Source organism: Zingiber officinale, chromosome 5A (genome assembly GCF_018446385.1).
Source record: "Zingiber officinale cultivar Zhangliang chromosome 5A, Zo_v1.1, whole genome shotgun sequence".
Taxonomy (NCBI): domain Eukaryota; kingdom Viridiplantae; phylum Streptophyta; class Magnoliopsida; order Zingiberales; family Zingiberaceae; genus Zingiber; species Zingiber officinale.
In genome coordinates, this window is record NC_055994.1 from 79,742,678 (window position 1) to 79,759,682 (window position 17,005).

At 38.8% G+C, this 17,005-nt stretch overlaps 1 protein-coding gene, 1 long non-coding RNA gene and 1 other non-coding gene across 3 annotated transcripts; all 3 read right to left on the reverse strand.

The window, feature by feature from the left end:
• Positions 1-1,578: 1,578 nt before the first annotated feature.
• On the reverse strand, positions 1,579-1,685 carry LOC121983621. The gene has a single exon (XR_006112646.1). It is a non-coding gene; the product is annotated as a small nucleolar RNA R71 (small nucleolar RNA).
• Positions 1,686-9,118: 7,433 nt separating this feature from the next.
• LOC121980704 (terpene synthase 10-like) lies at positions 9,119-11,598 on the reverse strand. The gene is made up of 7 exons (XM_042532868.1): positions 11,297-11,598; positions 10,928-11,201; positions 10,459-10,849; positions 10,144-10,362; positions 9,919-10,057; positions 9,595-9,840; positions 9,119-9,506 (listed from the first exon to the last, which is right to left on the reverse strand). Exons 1-7 carry the CDS (start codon positions 11,525-11,527, stop codon positions 9,210-9,212), a joined length of 1,797 nt encoding a protein of 598 aa, XP_042388802.1. The 5' UTR covers positions 11,528-11,598; the 3' UTR covers positions 9,119-9,209.
• A 2,349-nt stretch (positions 11,599-13,947) lies between these two features.
• LOC121982936 lies at positions 13,948-16,324 on the reverse strand. The gene is made up of 2 exons (XR_006112337.1): positions 15,746-16,324; positions 13,948-15,649 (listed from the first exon to the last, which is right to left on the reverse strand). It is a non-coding gene; the product is annotated as an uncharacterized LOC121982936 (long non-coding RNA).
• Between the last annotated feature and the right edge of the window lie 681 nt (positions 16,325-17,005).

Here is a 17,005-nt window from a genome sequence, read left to right on the forward strand (position 1 = left end):
GATTGGAATGTTTATAATCTCTTTGTCTTTGGATCTCTATCTTTGTATTATAGAGTAGATTTATTATTCTAGGATTAAGGGAGTAATTGTGGTGTGATTTGATGTATGAATCTCATGGATATGACAATTTTCTATTTAGATGATGTTGAGGTGTTTTGTATCTATTTGATCTTGTGTGGATGCTTGTGTTTGGATCTCATTACCATGTTTGATTGAATATTTATGAGGCTTTTGGATCCCGTAGAGGGATACCCTAGATCATATGACTGGGGGGCGTTTGTGATAGGCTGCCCGCTAACGGACGTTTAGGGGATCACCTTGAAAGGTGAAGCTAGTCTCTACAAGGAGGTGGGATAGTTGAATACATTTAGTTCCTACACGTTTAGGTGAATTCAGTGGTGTTGTGTTTTTGTGTTGTATAACCAAGGGACGTTAGTGACAGGCTGTCCTACTAACGGACTTCATAGAGATCATAATCATTTAATCGCTAGAGGTGTAGATCAAAGTCGCTTGCCAGTTGTCTTCTACAAGAGAAAACTGACAACTTCCTACAAATGCATGTCAATTGATGATATGAATTGGAGAACCATGCTACATCAATGAATATCACAATGAAACCGAAGTCTTAAACACTCACCAAACCATATACTTCATTTACTTTCCTAGTTCCATTTCTAGTTGCTACTTAGTTCATTCCTTACCTTGTTGATTGTTTAGCTAATTCTATGTGAGACATCTCTTGTGCTTATAATCAGTCCCTGTGGGATCGATATCTTTTTATTACTGACGATGAAACCGTGCATTTGTAGTTGCGTAACAAGTTTTTGGTGACGTTGCCGGGGACTGCGTCTATAACATTAGAGATAATCATTTGAATTAGACTAAACTTTTCTTTTCTTTTCTTTTACATAGTCGTAACTAGTCTTAGAAAGTCTATTTTCACAATCTTATCTTTTATTTTTGATTACTTTTTCTGCAATTTGTCTTGTTGCAATTCAAATTCTATATTTTATATTTTCAGAATTTCAGTTTAGTTGTTTTTTTGCCTTTCAAGTTAAGAGAAAATTTTGTGACTTGTAATCTTATTCTTTATATGTGAGGATCTAACCTTGCAGGTGATTTGTTACCTTTTGATCTTGAAATAATAGAATCTTTCATAAAAGAAAAACCTCCCAAAAACATCTAGAAGAACAAGAACACTCAAATATGGCAAACAAACCACTGAAAGATTATGCAGCACCCTATGCAAGAGGACTTCGTTCTAGAATCACAAGGCCAGTTGTTGAAGCCAATAATTTTGAAATCAAGCCTGCAATAATCACTATGGTACAACAGAATTAGTTTGGAGGCAGACCAAACGAAGATCCTAATCAACATCTTGAAGTTTTCTATGAAATTTGTGGTACGATGAAAATGAATGGTGTTATAGCAGAAGCAGTGTGATTATTATTATTTGAGTTTTCTTTGAGAGACAGAGCCAAACAGTGGCTAAATTCTTTGCTTGCAAATAGTATATCCACTTGGGAATAATGTGAGCAACAATTTTTGGACAAATTCTATCCTCTAAGCAAAACTGCTTATATGAGAAATTTAATAGCAAGCTTCAGACAGTCAGACTTTGAATCATTATTTGAAGCATGAGATAGATACAACAATATGCTCAGACAATACCCATATCATGGATTGAAAAAATGGTTAGTTCTCCATACGTTTTATAACGACATCAACTATTATACAAAGGTGTCTCTAGATTTTGTAGCTGGAGGGACACTTATGAACAAAAGCCTAGATAAAGCTGATAGTATTATTGAAAGTGTAGCACAAAACCATCATTAATGGACAACAGAAAGAAGTGGAGGCTATTCTTATCCAAACCCAGTTAAAGTATAAGGAAAATTTGATGTAGATGCAATTACTTTGATGCCTTCAAAACTGGATTCCTTACTAAAAAACTGAAAAATATGGGAACAAATTCTAGCACGGTCAACGACATAGTGTGTGTTTGTGAAACATGTGGAAGCACAGATTATGCTCAAGACTCGTGCCCATTGGGTCTCTGCACATATCAATCAACTTGAGCAATGTGATGCTATCATGAGTTATAATAAAAAACAGAACAATCCATACTCCAACACATACAATCCTGGTTGAAAAAATCATCCAAACTTCTCTTATCATAATAATCAAGATCAATGACCATCCACAGGGGCTAGACCGAGCTACCAACCTGGGCAACAAAACTTTCAACAATAATAACCTTCTCAAGACTATCAATTTTCTAAATTGGAGAAAATGCTTGAAGAAGTCATTTCTGGTCAAAATGAATTGAAGCAAGAAATCAAGTTGTTAAATCAGAGAATGGATAATTCAGAGAAACACCTTAAAATGCAAGATAACCAAATTTCCCAGATAGCTTCTTCATCTTCACAAACATTAGGACAATTTCCTGGAAAACTTGATGTAAATCCAATGGAACACTGCAACAGAATTGAGCTTAGGAGCGGATGAACCTTGGGGGATCCTCAAGTGACTGCTCCAAAAGAGATGAAAATTCAAGAAGAGCTCTCTCCTCCAACACTTGAACCAGTTCATATTCAAGATGATGAGGAGAATACCAAGAAGGTCGAAGAGACTCTTCCACACTACTCTCAAAGCCAAGTAATTCCTTTTCCTCAAAGATTAGTCATGTTGAAGAAGGATGAAGAATTTGGCAGATTTCTTGATAAGGTTAAAGATATTTGTGTTGAGGTCCATCTAATAGATGTCATTCAACAAATACCGAAGTTTGCTAAATTTTTGAAGGATATTATGTCCAGCAAAAGAAGAAAAGGAGAGATCGAGACAATAGCTCTTACTGAAGAATGTAGCGCTTTATTTGAGAAGAACACTTCCCCGAAGCTCCAAGACCCAGGAAGCTTTTAGATTCCTTGCACTATAGGATTTGAATTTATAGAAAAGATTTTTGTGATTTGTGGGCAAGTGTTAGCCTTATTCCATACTCAATTTGTAATAAGGTAGGTCTTAAAAACTTTAAACTTACTATTATGATACTGTAATTAGCTGATCATACTTGCAGGTACCCTATGAGTATTGTTGAAGATGTGCTAATAGAAGTGGGTGAGAACATTATTCCCACAGAGTTTGTTGTGCTTGACATGGAAGAAGACCCGAAGATTCCAATTATACTGGGAAGACCTTTTCTTGCAACAGCTGGAGCTATAATCGACGTGAAAAAATCATAAACTTTCATTGGTAACCAGTAAGAAAAGATTAGAGTATGATCTATCTAATTCTTCTAACCATGCCTCTTCTTTCTTAGTGAGCATTTGCAGCGGGGCAGATGCTTACAAATTAGAGGATTGGAAATTCCATCCTCATGGGAGGTTACCGGATAAGGAACATGATCCGACAAATGGTGAGAGAAGACTCCAAATAAAAATTGAGAAGTACATCTGCCCTCCGAGGGCAAGATGAGGGAAGAAGAAGCACACTCAACCCTAGAGAAATCTATGTCCCTTTGGGTATAACTGTGAAAACAGAAACGAGGTCGAGCTAATGACCTTAAACAAGCGCTTCTTGGGAGGCCATCCAAGGGTTCTTTTAGTAAGATTCAATTGTAACTTTCTTTTTCATTAGTTAATGTTTTAAAATTATTTTTGTTTATTATTTTCAGGATGTACATTACTTCCATAAGCTGGCCATGATTTTTTTCATGGGCATGGAAGCATTGGAGAAATTGAAAAGGAGGAAATTTAGTAATACTAGATTTAACAGAGCTCGGTCGTGTACCATACATGGCCGTGTGACACTTACAGAGGTGGAGGAGAACAAGGCCATGTGACTCACACTGGTCGTGTGAGTTCACCCGAGAAGAAGAAGGACAAGGTCGTGTGATTTCACACGATCGTATGAAAATTCTAGAGGAGGAGAAGAAGGAGGCCATGTGACACACACGTCCGTGTGAGCAAGATAGAGAAGAAAATGAACACGGCCGTGTGACACACACCGGCCATGTGGGCCCAGCTGAGGAGGAGATGACATTGCCCGTGCCATTTGGCACGACCGTGTGATTCTGATCGAAAAGAGGACTACTTGGGCTGTGTAGATCTACACGCCTGTGTGGAGTATCTCGACCTGGCCATGTCTATAAGACACGACCGTGCCAAGGCCGTGTCGGCCACACCCCCAAGCCAAATTTTCTCTCCAACCCTTTCTCATCTTCAACCTTCCTTCTTAACCTCTCAGATCTAGATCTCTCAATCATTCTTTCTCATAAACCACATCCAAATCTAGATCTAAACAGTAATTCATCTCTCATACCCTCAAGATTTACAACTTCCTTCCCTAAGATCCTATTTCTCAAGATCTATTCTCTCAAGATCTCACTTCTCCAATTAAACAACACTTTTCCCTCTTGGAACTTGATAACATGTCTAACCTTTTGAAGAAGCTTTGAAAAGGAAGTGGTGGTTCAAGTCAAGAAAAGGATCCATCAAAGGAAAAGGGCAAAGAGAAAGTCATAAAGGGGAAAGGCAAACGGAGGGCACGCGACGAAGGTAATGATAATGAATTAATATCATTTTTAGAAATGAGGATCATAAAGCTAGATTTGATATTCTTGTCACAAGGAAGGTTGTGTGTACATGTCACATGGACCCAACTGTTTTGAACATTTTAGGAATTAGAGATGATGTAGATTGGGTGATTAGTTCTCTAGATTGAGACGATATTATGTACACACATCTTCCTATATACCCCTGAATTATACTTGAATTCTTGAGCTCATTAGATGTCTACTATTCAAATGAAGATGATTATGTTGGCAAAATTATTTTAGATTAATGAATCAAGAAATTCAGTGGACATTTAGTGACTTCAACAGTTGTTTTGGTTTGTCGACTAGTGACTCTCGCAGGTTTGACCCTAGATTTAATTGGAATAATATTTAGAATTCAATCATCGGATTGGATCAAACTTATGAGCCTTCTAGAGCTAAAGCTTCCCATATGCAAAACTCCATCTTTAGATACTTACACTAAGTTATGAGTAAAATTATTTTTGGTAGAGAGGAAAGCGATGAAGTTGTAAGGAAAGTGGAATTTTATGCTCTATGGAGCTATGTTACATAAGGTTGACTTTGATTTTGGTTTTCATTTTTTACAAAACCTAGTGAGGCCGGGAAAACATCCTCGGGATTGATTGTCTTTGGTGGATTGATTACCCAAATAGCTATAAACCTGGGTTGTGATCTAGACGAGTTAGAAATCATTCATGGCAATAACATGATCGATATCAATGCATGTCTTGCCATGAAGATGATTTACTGGGATGAGAATGGTTTTGCCTTTCCTAAGAAATATAGGTTTCCATTACTCCTTCCTTATCCCGAGCGGACCTCTGTTCGTAACCCCGCTAATTGGGTGATCACTGATTTAGATCCCGAGAATGTCCCTTCCTTGTCCGGAGACACTGAGCCTCACCTTGAGCCCTCGTCATTTGAACACCCGCAACCATTCAGATATCCAGAACCTACTAGGTACTCTTTTTCCTATGGTACGGGTCATTCCAGATTTGATTTTTCTTATTTCCGTACCTCTCTAGATGCACTTCATGAGAAGCAAGAGGCCCAACGAGTAATGTTGGAGGGCTGCTTCACCTTGTCTAATGACCAGTATAGAGAGGTACAAGATCATTTTCAGTTCACGAGGAACTTTCAGGGTCAGGTGGCTGAATTTGTCCAGGATTATGATACAGATCAAGCCAGAATGAGAGAGTTCATAGAAGGCATGACCGTTACGCGTCAACAAGTTGACGCCCTCTATGAATATCATAGGATCCTGAGCCAAACTCCTGGTTTTCCTAGTTTTCCTGTTGGTCGACCGTGTAGACCTCCATTTCCCCGTCCCCCCCCCCTCGACCGCCCCGATATTGATTTCATCGAGATGATGAAAAGTTTAAGTGGGGGGGGGGGGGGGGGGGTTGTTTGCAGCCTAAAATTTTGGCATTTTTTTTTACATTTTCAGTTTTTCTTTTACATTTTCAGTTGTTCTGCATTTTGTTTTGCTTTGCTTGCATTCAGTTTTTGCTTATGTCTTGCATTTTTCCTTGTTTTGCTTGCTAGATTTGATTTTTACTGTCACTTGACTGTTTTTTGAAATATGTGGCATATTGAGAATATCATTCCTCACTTCTGCTGACTTGTCTACAAGTAAAATTATTTACACGTTTATATCTTAATTCATGATGTTTTGGATATAATGCTAGTATCTTTAGTGTACCTCTTTCCTCTATCTTAAGTAGCATGATATGACCTAAGTATTGTATGGAAGCAAATTTGAGTTTTGGCTTAACCTTAAGGATTCTATTATCACTTTACTTGAGGTTGAATAGTTGATATCATTGGAATAGTCATGATTTATCCTATTTGTTTGGTACTTAGTTCCTATGGTGATTTCTCAAACTATACCTTGGTTACTGGATGATGCTCGAGTCATGTAAGCTCATTTGAAAAAAATTAAAATATCCCAACATTTGTGCTTATATGTATTTGTGTTCAAGTGGTGCATCTTGCAATCACTAACTAAAAAAATGAATAAGGGATATAAAAAACAGTTGTCGTAAGTGGAAATAAGCAAGTTACCCCTTTGAGACCGAGTTAGATTACTAGGGAAATGACTTCTATATTTCTCTTGATATCAAACATGTCTTTGAGACCTTGGGTTGATTGAGGAATATGAACCAAGTGTGTGGCAGGTAAGTGCATATCACCGGGAATATTAGGAACTTGATTAGATGACGACTTGACTAAGACAAAGATTGACTTGAAAAGTTTGGGGCACTTATTGAATTGTGCACAAGAAACTTATGCTTAGGCCATACTTGAGTTATTTCCACGATCATGCTTATCAATGAAACTTGTAGATAGAGTTAGGAAAGTGCGCTAGGGATTATGATGCATTATAGAGCACATGAGTTTAGATTGCGGCATTTTCCTTGAGGACAAGCAAAGGTTTAAGTATGAGGGTATCATGTGCGTAGATTATATACACTTATTTAGCATATTTTGATGCACATTCATATATTTTACTCTTGCTTTATGTATTCACTTTAATACTCTTAGTCTTACTTTCAACATAATTATTCTTCTTTATTCAGAGATCTACTCTGGTGTATTTTCTACTTACAGGAATCAAATGTGGAGAGGAAATGATGTTCGTGGTCAATCCCATCAACAAAGTAAGGAAGACAACACTGGCCATATGAGCCACACGGCCATGCCAAAGAAGTAAGGAGGAAAATGACCTTGGTCGTGTGGTGCAGGCAGGCCGTGTAGCTTTACCAGAGGAGGAGGATGACATGGCTGTGTGGATCCACACGGTCGTGCCATCCCAATAGCTTTTCTAGCACATGACCGTATAGATCTCACGTAGAATTAGCTAAAAAATTGTTACGCAACCATAAGTGCACACAACGGATGGCAGAATCTATTCTAGTTGTGGTGGACCGATTCTCCAAAATAGCTCACTTTGTGGGGTGTAGAAAAATCATGGATGTTGTTCAGATTATCACTCTCTTATTCAAAGAGATTGTGCGTTTATACGGTATTTCTCAAACTATTACTTTAAAATGTGATCCTAAATTTGTCAGTCAAATTTTAGAAGACTTTATGGGGAAAGCTAGGGACGAAGCTAAACTTCAGCAGTGCTTATCACCCTCAAATGAATGGTCAGACCGAGGTAATGAACCAGAGCTTAGGAAATCTTTTGAGATGTCTCACATGAACTAAACCAAAGCAATGAGATCTGGTTTTACCTCAAGAAAAATTCACATACAACAGATCAAAGAATAAGACCACTAGTTTGAGTCATTTCGAAGTTGTTTATGGATGAAACCATTTGGCATACTGGATTTATTCCCTATTTTGCGTCCAGGATAAGCTAACCCCAAGGATGAGGAGATGGTCAAGCATCTTCGAGTCATTCATGAGTAGGCTAAGCGGACTATTCTGGAAAGCAACACCGAGTACAAGATCAGGGCAGATCGACATTGACGTCAGGTTTTTTTTGACGTTCGTGATATGATTTAAGTTGTATTAACTCGTGATCATTTCCCTGTTGGGGAATATAACAAGCTCAAAGATTGGAAGACTAGACTGTAAGACACTAGAAAAGATTAATGACAATCCCTACATGTCGCGACTTTCTAGTTATTTAAAAACTTCTAATGTTTTTAATGTAAAACACCTAAGTCATTATGCTCTTGAGCCAAATACACCCACCCAAAACTTGAAGACGAGTTTTCTTCAACCCTAAGACACTTAGGAGGGGATTTAAATTGAGTTTTTTTTAAGTAGTTATCCGTTAATTAAGTTTAGTTTATTTTTTTCTTAATTATATTTAATTTTATGCTCAGTCTTAAAGAATCAAGTCTTGTTAGTTAATTTGTCCTAAATGTTAGAGAATAAGTCTTGTTAGTTAATTTATCCTAAATCTAAAGTAATAAGTCGAGTTGGTTATTTTTTCTGTTTAACATTTTGTTTTAGAGTTTTGAAAGCTATATAAACCTATACTTAGATGATGTTTAGGATAAATTATTTTTGATATTGAATTAATTAGTTTTATTTAAGCCACATTATGGCTACATCTCTTTTTCTTTGCACTTTTGATTTCATAATAGGTTTAAGCTTAATTTAGGCTATTCTTTTTTTTTTGTGTGTTATTTTTCTCTTGTTTTCTTGTTAATCTCTCTACAACTTCACGCTCCAGAATAATATACATATTTTGCTCAGTGTCAAAATGAGTGCAGAGGAGAGAAGTGTGTCGCGACGCCAGGGAAAAGAAGTAATCACCAGAGAGAAGGATGATTTGCCGAAAACAAGAAAGATTCACCGAAGTCGTCAAAGGAGAAGAAGATTGCGGCGGTGTATACCAAACTTTACAATATGATATTTCGCCTCTAATTAATAATGTTGTTTAGCCGTGAAATTATATTTCTTTACTAATAATTCATATATCACTATTTTACTTTTTTCTTGCAGTGTCTTAATGGAGTTTTTGAATGGAGCTTTAAGTGTTTGCCAAATTTGTTGAAGTTGGCATCATCAGGAAGTCCATATAAGTAACAATACAACGATGGAAAACTTTTCGTTTATTTAATATCAATGATACTTTATAGTCCCCTCTAAGGGGTACAATTTATATGAATTCATTCTAAATTTGGACAGGTTCGAGTAACAGCAAGGTGATTTGAGACTTAGTTTCTCCCTCCAACTCCTTGCCAAAGCCATCCCCATTCCCATAAAAGAAGTTTGCAGAGCGAGGGATGTTGACGGCTATATTCTTGAAGTACTCCTCTAATGGAGAATTCCAACTAAGAGATCCATTCAATTCTCTCCAATATTTCCTCATCAATTCTCTTATCTTCCTACGTGCCACTTCCTCCGAGACACCTTTGTCGTGCATGTAGCATTGAATACATTTCGCCACGTCACCTCTTTCTATCTCATGCTGTAGTAAGTAAAGTAAATGTTGTTTGATTCCAATGAATTTCATTACTTCGACTAGATACAATTAATGTGTATTCGTATGTATATACCGTGGAAGTGCCCATATCGTCGTAAAGACGAAAGAGCGTGCCGGAGGAGCGTGTTATCGCATAGTAACTGGGGTAACTTTTCAAGGCCTCTCCAGTTAAGTCTCTTCCCGCACAGTAAGCATTAAATAGAAGGATCGGATTAGAGATTGACACCCAACCATTCTTCAAGTACTCTTGGAGATTGGGAGTTTGGCCATGGTGGAACCATTTTGCTTCCTCAAGGTATGATTTGCATTGATTTCCCCACTGAAAATTAAATATCAATAACTCATTCAACAACAAAGAAAGACAGAAGAAAATTGAAATAAAGTGTTTATAATTTACTGCTCTCTTTAAGTCAGGTACAATGTCCAAGCTTTTCTCCTTCATCACACGGTAGGCTTCTTCGTGCACCATGTTGAAGAGTGCAAAGAAACTTAGTTTCATGTACTCCGGAAGCTTGTCCATAGCAGTTAAATCCCATCTGCGACAAAACTCACTCCATCTTAATTAGATCGATAGTCGTGATAAAACACACGTCACTTGATGATGGTGGTGCATGAATGTCACCTGTCGACGACATCAGTGAAGAGCTGGAGTTCATCCAAAGTTCCATAAACATCGTAAATATCATCTATCAGTGTAATAAAATTGATTATCTTTGTTTCGATCATTCTGCATCTCCAGCTATCTGGTTCATAAGTGAAACCAACTGCCCACAAATAGCTCTCAGTTAATCTGTCTCTGCAAAATGGCAGCTTCTCTGAAAGCCCGAGCCCTGACCACCATCTACATGTAAAAACTAATTAATTAAGTTTTAAAATTGTTATTATAAAAACATCGAAAGTGTAACAATGAAAGTTTGATTAGCTGCAGTTAGTTTACCTGGAGAGCTCTCTGAGTTCACTCTTGTACATGTCCTGAACCAGATTGAAGTCGAGCTTAGCAAACTCCAGCAGGATAGGATTGATGGTGTCGTCGCGACGGCATGCTTCAATGAACCACCTGTGCTGCACTCTCTCCAACCGCCAATTCAGAGGAATCTGCAGCGCATGGGCCACCTGTTCTCTGAGACCGCCAGCCTCAGGAACAGATCCCTCCTCCATGAATCCTTTCAGCTGCTCGGTCGCGAAATCCATGGCTTCCTGCAGCAAAGTCTCTCCTTCCTTCTCGAAGTAGGAAGCTTCGTACAGACTCAGAAGCCCTCTGATCTGGTTCTCACAGTCACAGCGAGCTTCGAAGTTTCCCTTCTCGTCTCTAAATGTCTCGAGCAAATCTAAGTAATTAATTTTGCATGATCAGAACTGTGAAGTGATTGGTTGATAAAGTGGGGTCAAGTGATTTGATAATTAACCTTGTGAAACAGAGAAGCCATTTGCTCTGAGGAGCCTGAAGAGCAGCGCTGTGGCATGCAGATCATCCTTCAGCTGCCAGCTCACGTGGTCTAAAGAAGCGTGAAGACAACTTAAAACGTCTGCAATCTCGTCTTTGAAGTGGTAAGCCACTCCGAGCTGTTGCAGGTGGTCGATCAGTTGAAGCTGCTCTGCAACTCGCTGCTTCTCGCGTATTAGATTCCTGGTCTGTTCCTTCAGTACTTTTATTCTCTCGCGTTTCTCTTCTTGTTGCACCTATGCACAAAACAAAACAAAACAAAACAATTAAAGGTTACAAACAAAAATTTAGAAGACCGACGACGACGACGACTGTATATACACTCACATACCGTGGAGGTGCTCGTGAGGGATTGCAGACGCTCGTCCGTCCATATGCTTGGCTGATAATTCCCCGACCTCCGCAACGGAGCTACATGACTAGTGGCACTGCATGATCGGACCTGCAGAGTTCGCCCGAACGACCGTCGGTCACACTGCTCGACGTCAGCGACGATCATCGGGCGGCGAGGGAAGACGGATATCATGGGACCGCAGATAGACATTGCTGGACGAGTAGCCATTTACGCTCGCTCTTGTTTACGATCAATATAACTTGAATCTTAACTCCAATTTGGTGGAATGGAATGAGAAGAACAAGTGCAGCGTGTGTATATATATAGCGCAATTAAGCCTGGCTTTATCCTACAGAACTCATTAAAAATATTAAACTTTTAGCACGTGAAGTGAAATTTATTTTTTAATTAAAAATGGCAGTTTGAAGACGCCATGCAGAAATTCCATAGGAGTAAAAATTGATGTAAACAAATGGCTCGATCATTCTTTTTATAGTTTAATTTATATGGTTTTCAAATATTATTACAAATTTAATAATAGTTATTACAAATTATTATTAAAATTTATAATTTTATTCTAATAAATAAATTTAATATATTTATTTATATTTTTATTAAGTAGAGTGTAAAATCTATAAATTCAATATCAAAATTATTATTATTTTTATTTAAAAGTTGCTTAATGAGCTTAACGAACGTGTTCACGAGTTAACGAGTCGAATATTGCGAAGCTTGAGCTTGATTTATTTATCTTAACGAGCCTCATTAAACAAGCTCAAATGAATTTTTATCAAATCAAACTTTGAATAGCTCACGAACGATTTAATTCATTTACATCCCTATCAGTAAAAGTATAAAATAAATGAGGATGATGAAAATAGAACATACCAACCAGATGCGAATCAACTTGATCAAGCGACATTGTAATTAAAGGCCAAGGCGCTGCCTTTGCAGAAATTAATTAGCCAATGTACTATATGCCTCCACAATTGCTGCATATATGACATGAGTTTTTATTTTTTATTTTAAAATGCGCACATAACTAATAAAATAATATTGTGGTGGTTACGATGTTGATTTCCTTAATACTTCGGAGAAAAATTAAGGATTCATTGTTAATTTTCAAAGATATACCTATTATATTGGTGCAGCAGAGATCGGCAAGAGGGGGGTGAGTTGCTGAAAACAAAAACAAACTATACCCTCCTCGGATTTCAACTCAGAATTTAAATCAGCAATAAAATAACAACTAAATTAAGGAGACAGAAAAAGAAACAGAAACAGAATTTAACCTGGTTACAATCAAGAAGGTTGTTAATCCAGGGCGATGAAAAGCTCTACTATCAGAATCTCCTTTACTGTAGGCGGAGAAGCCTTTTTACACTTAGAACGCTCATTTAATTGCTAGGAATTGAGTACAGATTGATTGCTTGAGTTGTTGTTTCATTCCTAGCTCCAGGGGGCTTTATATAGCTCCTGGAAAGTCTATCCCGAGGGTCCAAGGCGCCTCCAACAAGGTTCAAGGCGCTTCCAGCTCGGTCAGCAGATAAAACTTTATCCGCAACGCAAACGGTCAAATCTGAAGGCGCCTCCAAGCTGGCAGCTCCAATTTTCAGCTTGGTTTCTTCAGCTTCCGATGTTCCGTTCTTTTGGGTGATTGCGGCCAACCAGAATAGGGCTCACCCGAACCCAATTCCCGGCCTTCTCCTCGAGCAGCCTTTCGTCCCGACTTCACGTCCCTCGAACGCTGCACACGCTCTTCACGCCCACCGGAGTACTCTTCCGCAACTCTCTCGTCCTTCGGACGCACCGAGCCCGTCGGCTCCCTTCCCGTGCCGTCCTTCTCGCTAGTTGCATCTTCCGCTCGACTTTCTGTGCTCCTAAGCTCCTACACACTCAGACATAGGGATCAAATACAGCAGGACCTAACTAACTTGGTTGATCACATCAAAACTATCACGGGGTCCAACATATTATATATTCAAGAAGATTAGCATTATAAGACAAATATGATGGTTTGCGAGAATATTATCATTAATAATGTAATGCGGTAATGAGAGTCTATATATGTCTGATTTGTAACTCTCATTTGATATAGAAGAAAGTATCGAGCAACTCAATTCTCCATTAAAATCTTTTTCTTCTATACTCTTCTTGCCATTATTCTACAAAAATATATTTCCAACTAAGTTATCATGCGGAGAAAAGGCTCTCATATTGACCGTTTGAAAGTTCGATTTAGAAAAAGTTGACTTCCAGCGGTTCTGCATGTCAAAAGGAATATTAGCGACCACATTAGAAAAGGGGTCCCTAAGGTAGATCCTTCGTCGGTCAAATCAGTGATCGAGTTGAGTAGATGAACAGTTGTCACGCTCCAGAGGAGTCCTTGCTAGAGGAAAATTCAGCAGCATCTCCCCTGTACCGGTGACAATATGAAACCTAAGTACATAGCCCTTAGGGCTTCTCAATCATCGGCCAACACGGCCGGAATATAAGCAATAATTTAAATAAGCATTCCACGCAGTTATAATGGTACAACCTCAGGCTGACAATACAACAAATTTCAACCACGCAGTTTAATATAAAACCTACTCTACTACAACGAAAAAAACACAACCCACAACGGAAAATTATCGCAACGGAAAACATGAGCAGCATACCAAAATCTCGATATAAGATCTACGAGTGCCAGAAACACACATCACAAGTTTGTATATCACATGCATAACAAGAAACAAAAGACCAAACATAGAAAAAAAATCATCACGACACGAAGTGAGGACTAGCAACTGGAACCTCCTGATGGCTTCAACCTGAAATAGAAAATAATCAACGGAGTGAGTTCAAGAACTCAGCGGGTATCGAGCAGACATGTATAGCAAGATATATCTATCAATAATAATCATGCAGTACAGTCTCCTAATCTATAACAGGAAATGCGAGAAATGAACAAGGGGAGAAGCTGTACTCACCAGGACCTCTTATCCAAATATAAGGGTCGTCAGACCAAATACCTCATGTCTCCTGTATATATGTCAATCATATGCAACCACATAAAATGCAGCATCCAAAATACAGCAATCACAAGCAATAAATGCAATCCATGCATATGATGCAAATGACATGGTCACCCTTGACGCCAGTCAACCACCTCACACGCAATGGTGAGGTCGAGTGGGTAGAGCTATGACAACTGCTGACTCTGCCATCATTACTCCTGAGTGATGGAGTGGATAGGATGTTGTTGGAGTACACTTATCCTCCTACCCCAAACATAGTGGAGGAGCCTAAGCTCTCATCTCCTTGTGTCATAGTCAAGAGGAGGGATCTCTATCCGCTACCACACTACAGTCATCGCTACCCATGAGCGGACCAATGGAGCCCTGACAGAGTAAACTGCACACACTCTACCTAATATACTACTAACCCATGAGTGGTTGTGTGTGCAGATCATGTAACTAGCGATATGCTCAACAACAATGGAGCCGACAATCGCTCAACATGCAATCATGCAATATGATGCATGACACTAAGCATGTAACTCCTAAAAATATCAACCTCCACATAATGTGTACCAAAAGGAAAACTAAGTCCATAACAATGACCTAGGTACTATAAATCTAGGTACACATGCCAAGTAATAAACCAAGGTACATATGCCAGGTAATAAACTAGGTACACATGCCAAGTATATCTAGTAACTAGACCTGTATCCGGTAATGCATTTTATGTCACTACATAAGTAAACATAACAAGAATCAAGAGATATGGACATACTACAGGTATCAAGTAATGACATACCAAATAGATATAAACATAACTATTACTACTAGATATAGCCAACTACGCATATCAAAATGACAATATCAAAAGAGATAAGTCAAAGTACCCGCCTCAAAACAAAGATCGTATCGGATAGATCTCATGTCGAGACACTCGTCGTAACTCAAAGTCCTATAACAACAAGCATAAAATCAATCCACTCTCATTAGTATCCAATGACTAAATCAAATTCCTATTTCAATCAAGAAACCCTCATTATTAATCAACCTTAACTGATCATCGATTAACTCATCCACCCCATTTGATTAAATTAGGTTTAGCCAAATCTTAACCATTCCATAATCAAATTAGACTAGGCTAAGCATGAATCATCTACTTGGATCAATCATAACTAATATTTCCTAGCTTCAATTCCAGGTGTAAGCTATAGCAAGGATCAAATTCTCTACACCTTACCTCAATACGAAGTTGCCCCTGTTGACCCACGACCAGGAAATGTTGCTGCTGGAAATTCCAGTCGGAAGCACTTGCTGCCAGAGATTCGTGGTCGACGCTACATAGATGCCACTGCCAGGAACACCTATCTTGGTTAGGCAACATCCTCTATTGAAATTGAAACCTAACTCTCTACGAATCTAGAATCCAAAAGCCGAAATGCCTTACCTAATCTTAGAATCAGCAGTTCCCTCTCCGATAGAGCTTAGGTCACGCGATTGTTGAAATCGGCGAAGAGAGGCTCGACGGTGATAACTCGGTATCTGACTAGTAGGATGAAGTAACCTTCTAGAAGCCGATCACAACCTACTCCAGCCAAGATAGGGCTCAGATCCCCCTCTCTTGGCCGAAGATGACTTGTACGGAGCGGCGATTCAGAGAGTTAGGGCACGGGCGACAGTATGAGGCAAGGAGAAACCGAGAGCATCGGGAGCGGAAGGTAGCAACAAATCTCTCATGGCCAGTGGCATCGAGGGCTGACAACATCAACAATTGGAAGGCTCGTAGTTGTTGGCATTGAAGCAGATCAGGGTAAAGAAGGGAATCGGGTTGCCGGCGAGAGAAAAGGGATGAGGTAAGGGAGAGGACTCGAGGCTCTTCCTTGGGCGATGGCTTTTGTACGAAGGGAGAAGAAGCGTCGCGAGATGGCACCATTGGTTGGGAAAGACGAAGTGGAGGTCGGCGTCAGGTTAGGGGAGAATTAGAAGAAGAGGAGAAGAGAAGGGGATCAGGAGGAGAGGGATTCGGTGCATGGGGAGAAAAAAAAATTAGGCATTTTAATTAAATCCTAGGTTAAATTCCTCAATCAACTCCCATCTTTGGATATTCCAAACAAACTTTTCCCAAGCCTATAAATGCATCCCCTTAAACCCGTCATACGAGCTCTGAAAAATTTACAGAAAATTCCTAAAAATTTCTAAAAATTCTAATAAGATTATTTATCAAACAACCTTATTATTTAATTATTATTTGGGTACCATATTTTACATTCTCCCTCACTAATAAAAATTTAGTCCCCAAATTTTGTTATTTATCAACAGCAAGTGCTAGCGATAGACAATTAAATAAATGCTAAACGGAACTCTAACCCACATACCTCAAGTAAAAAGATGGGGCTATCGAGTTTGGATCGTATCCTCGATCTCCCAGGTAGCCTCCTCGTTAGAATGAAACTGCCATCCGACTTTAACCTGTTGGTGCAGCGGGGCCAGCAAGAGGGGGGTGAATTGCCTGCAAAACAATGTATACCCTCATCAAGACTTTCAACTCAAAAAGATAGCAACAATAATAAAAGAAATAACAAGAAATAAAAGGTAGACTAAAAATTAACTTGGTTATAACCCAGAGGGTTGTTAATCCAAGGCGGTGGGAAATCACACTAGAAAAGTCTCCTTCTCTGAAAGCGGAGAAGCCTTTTACACAATAAGA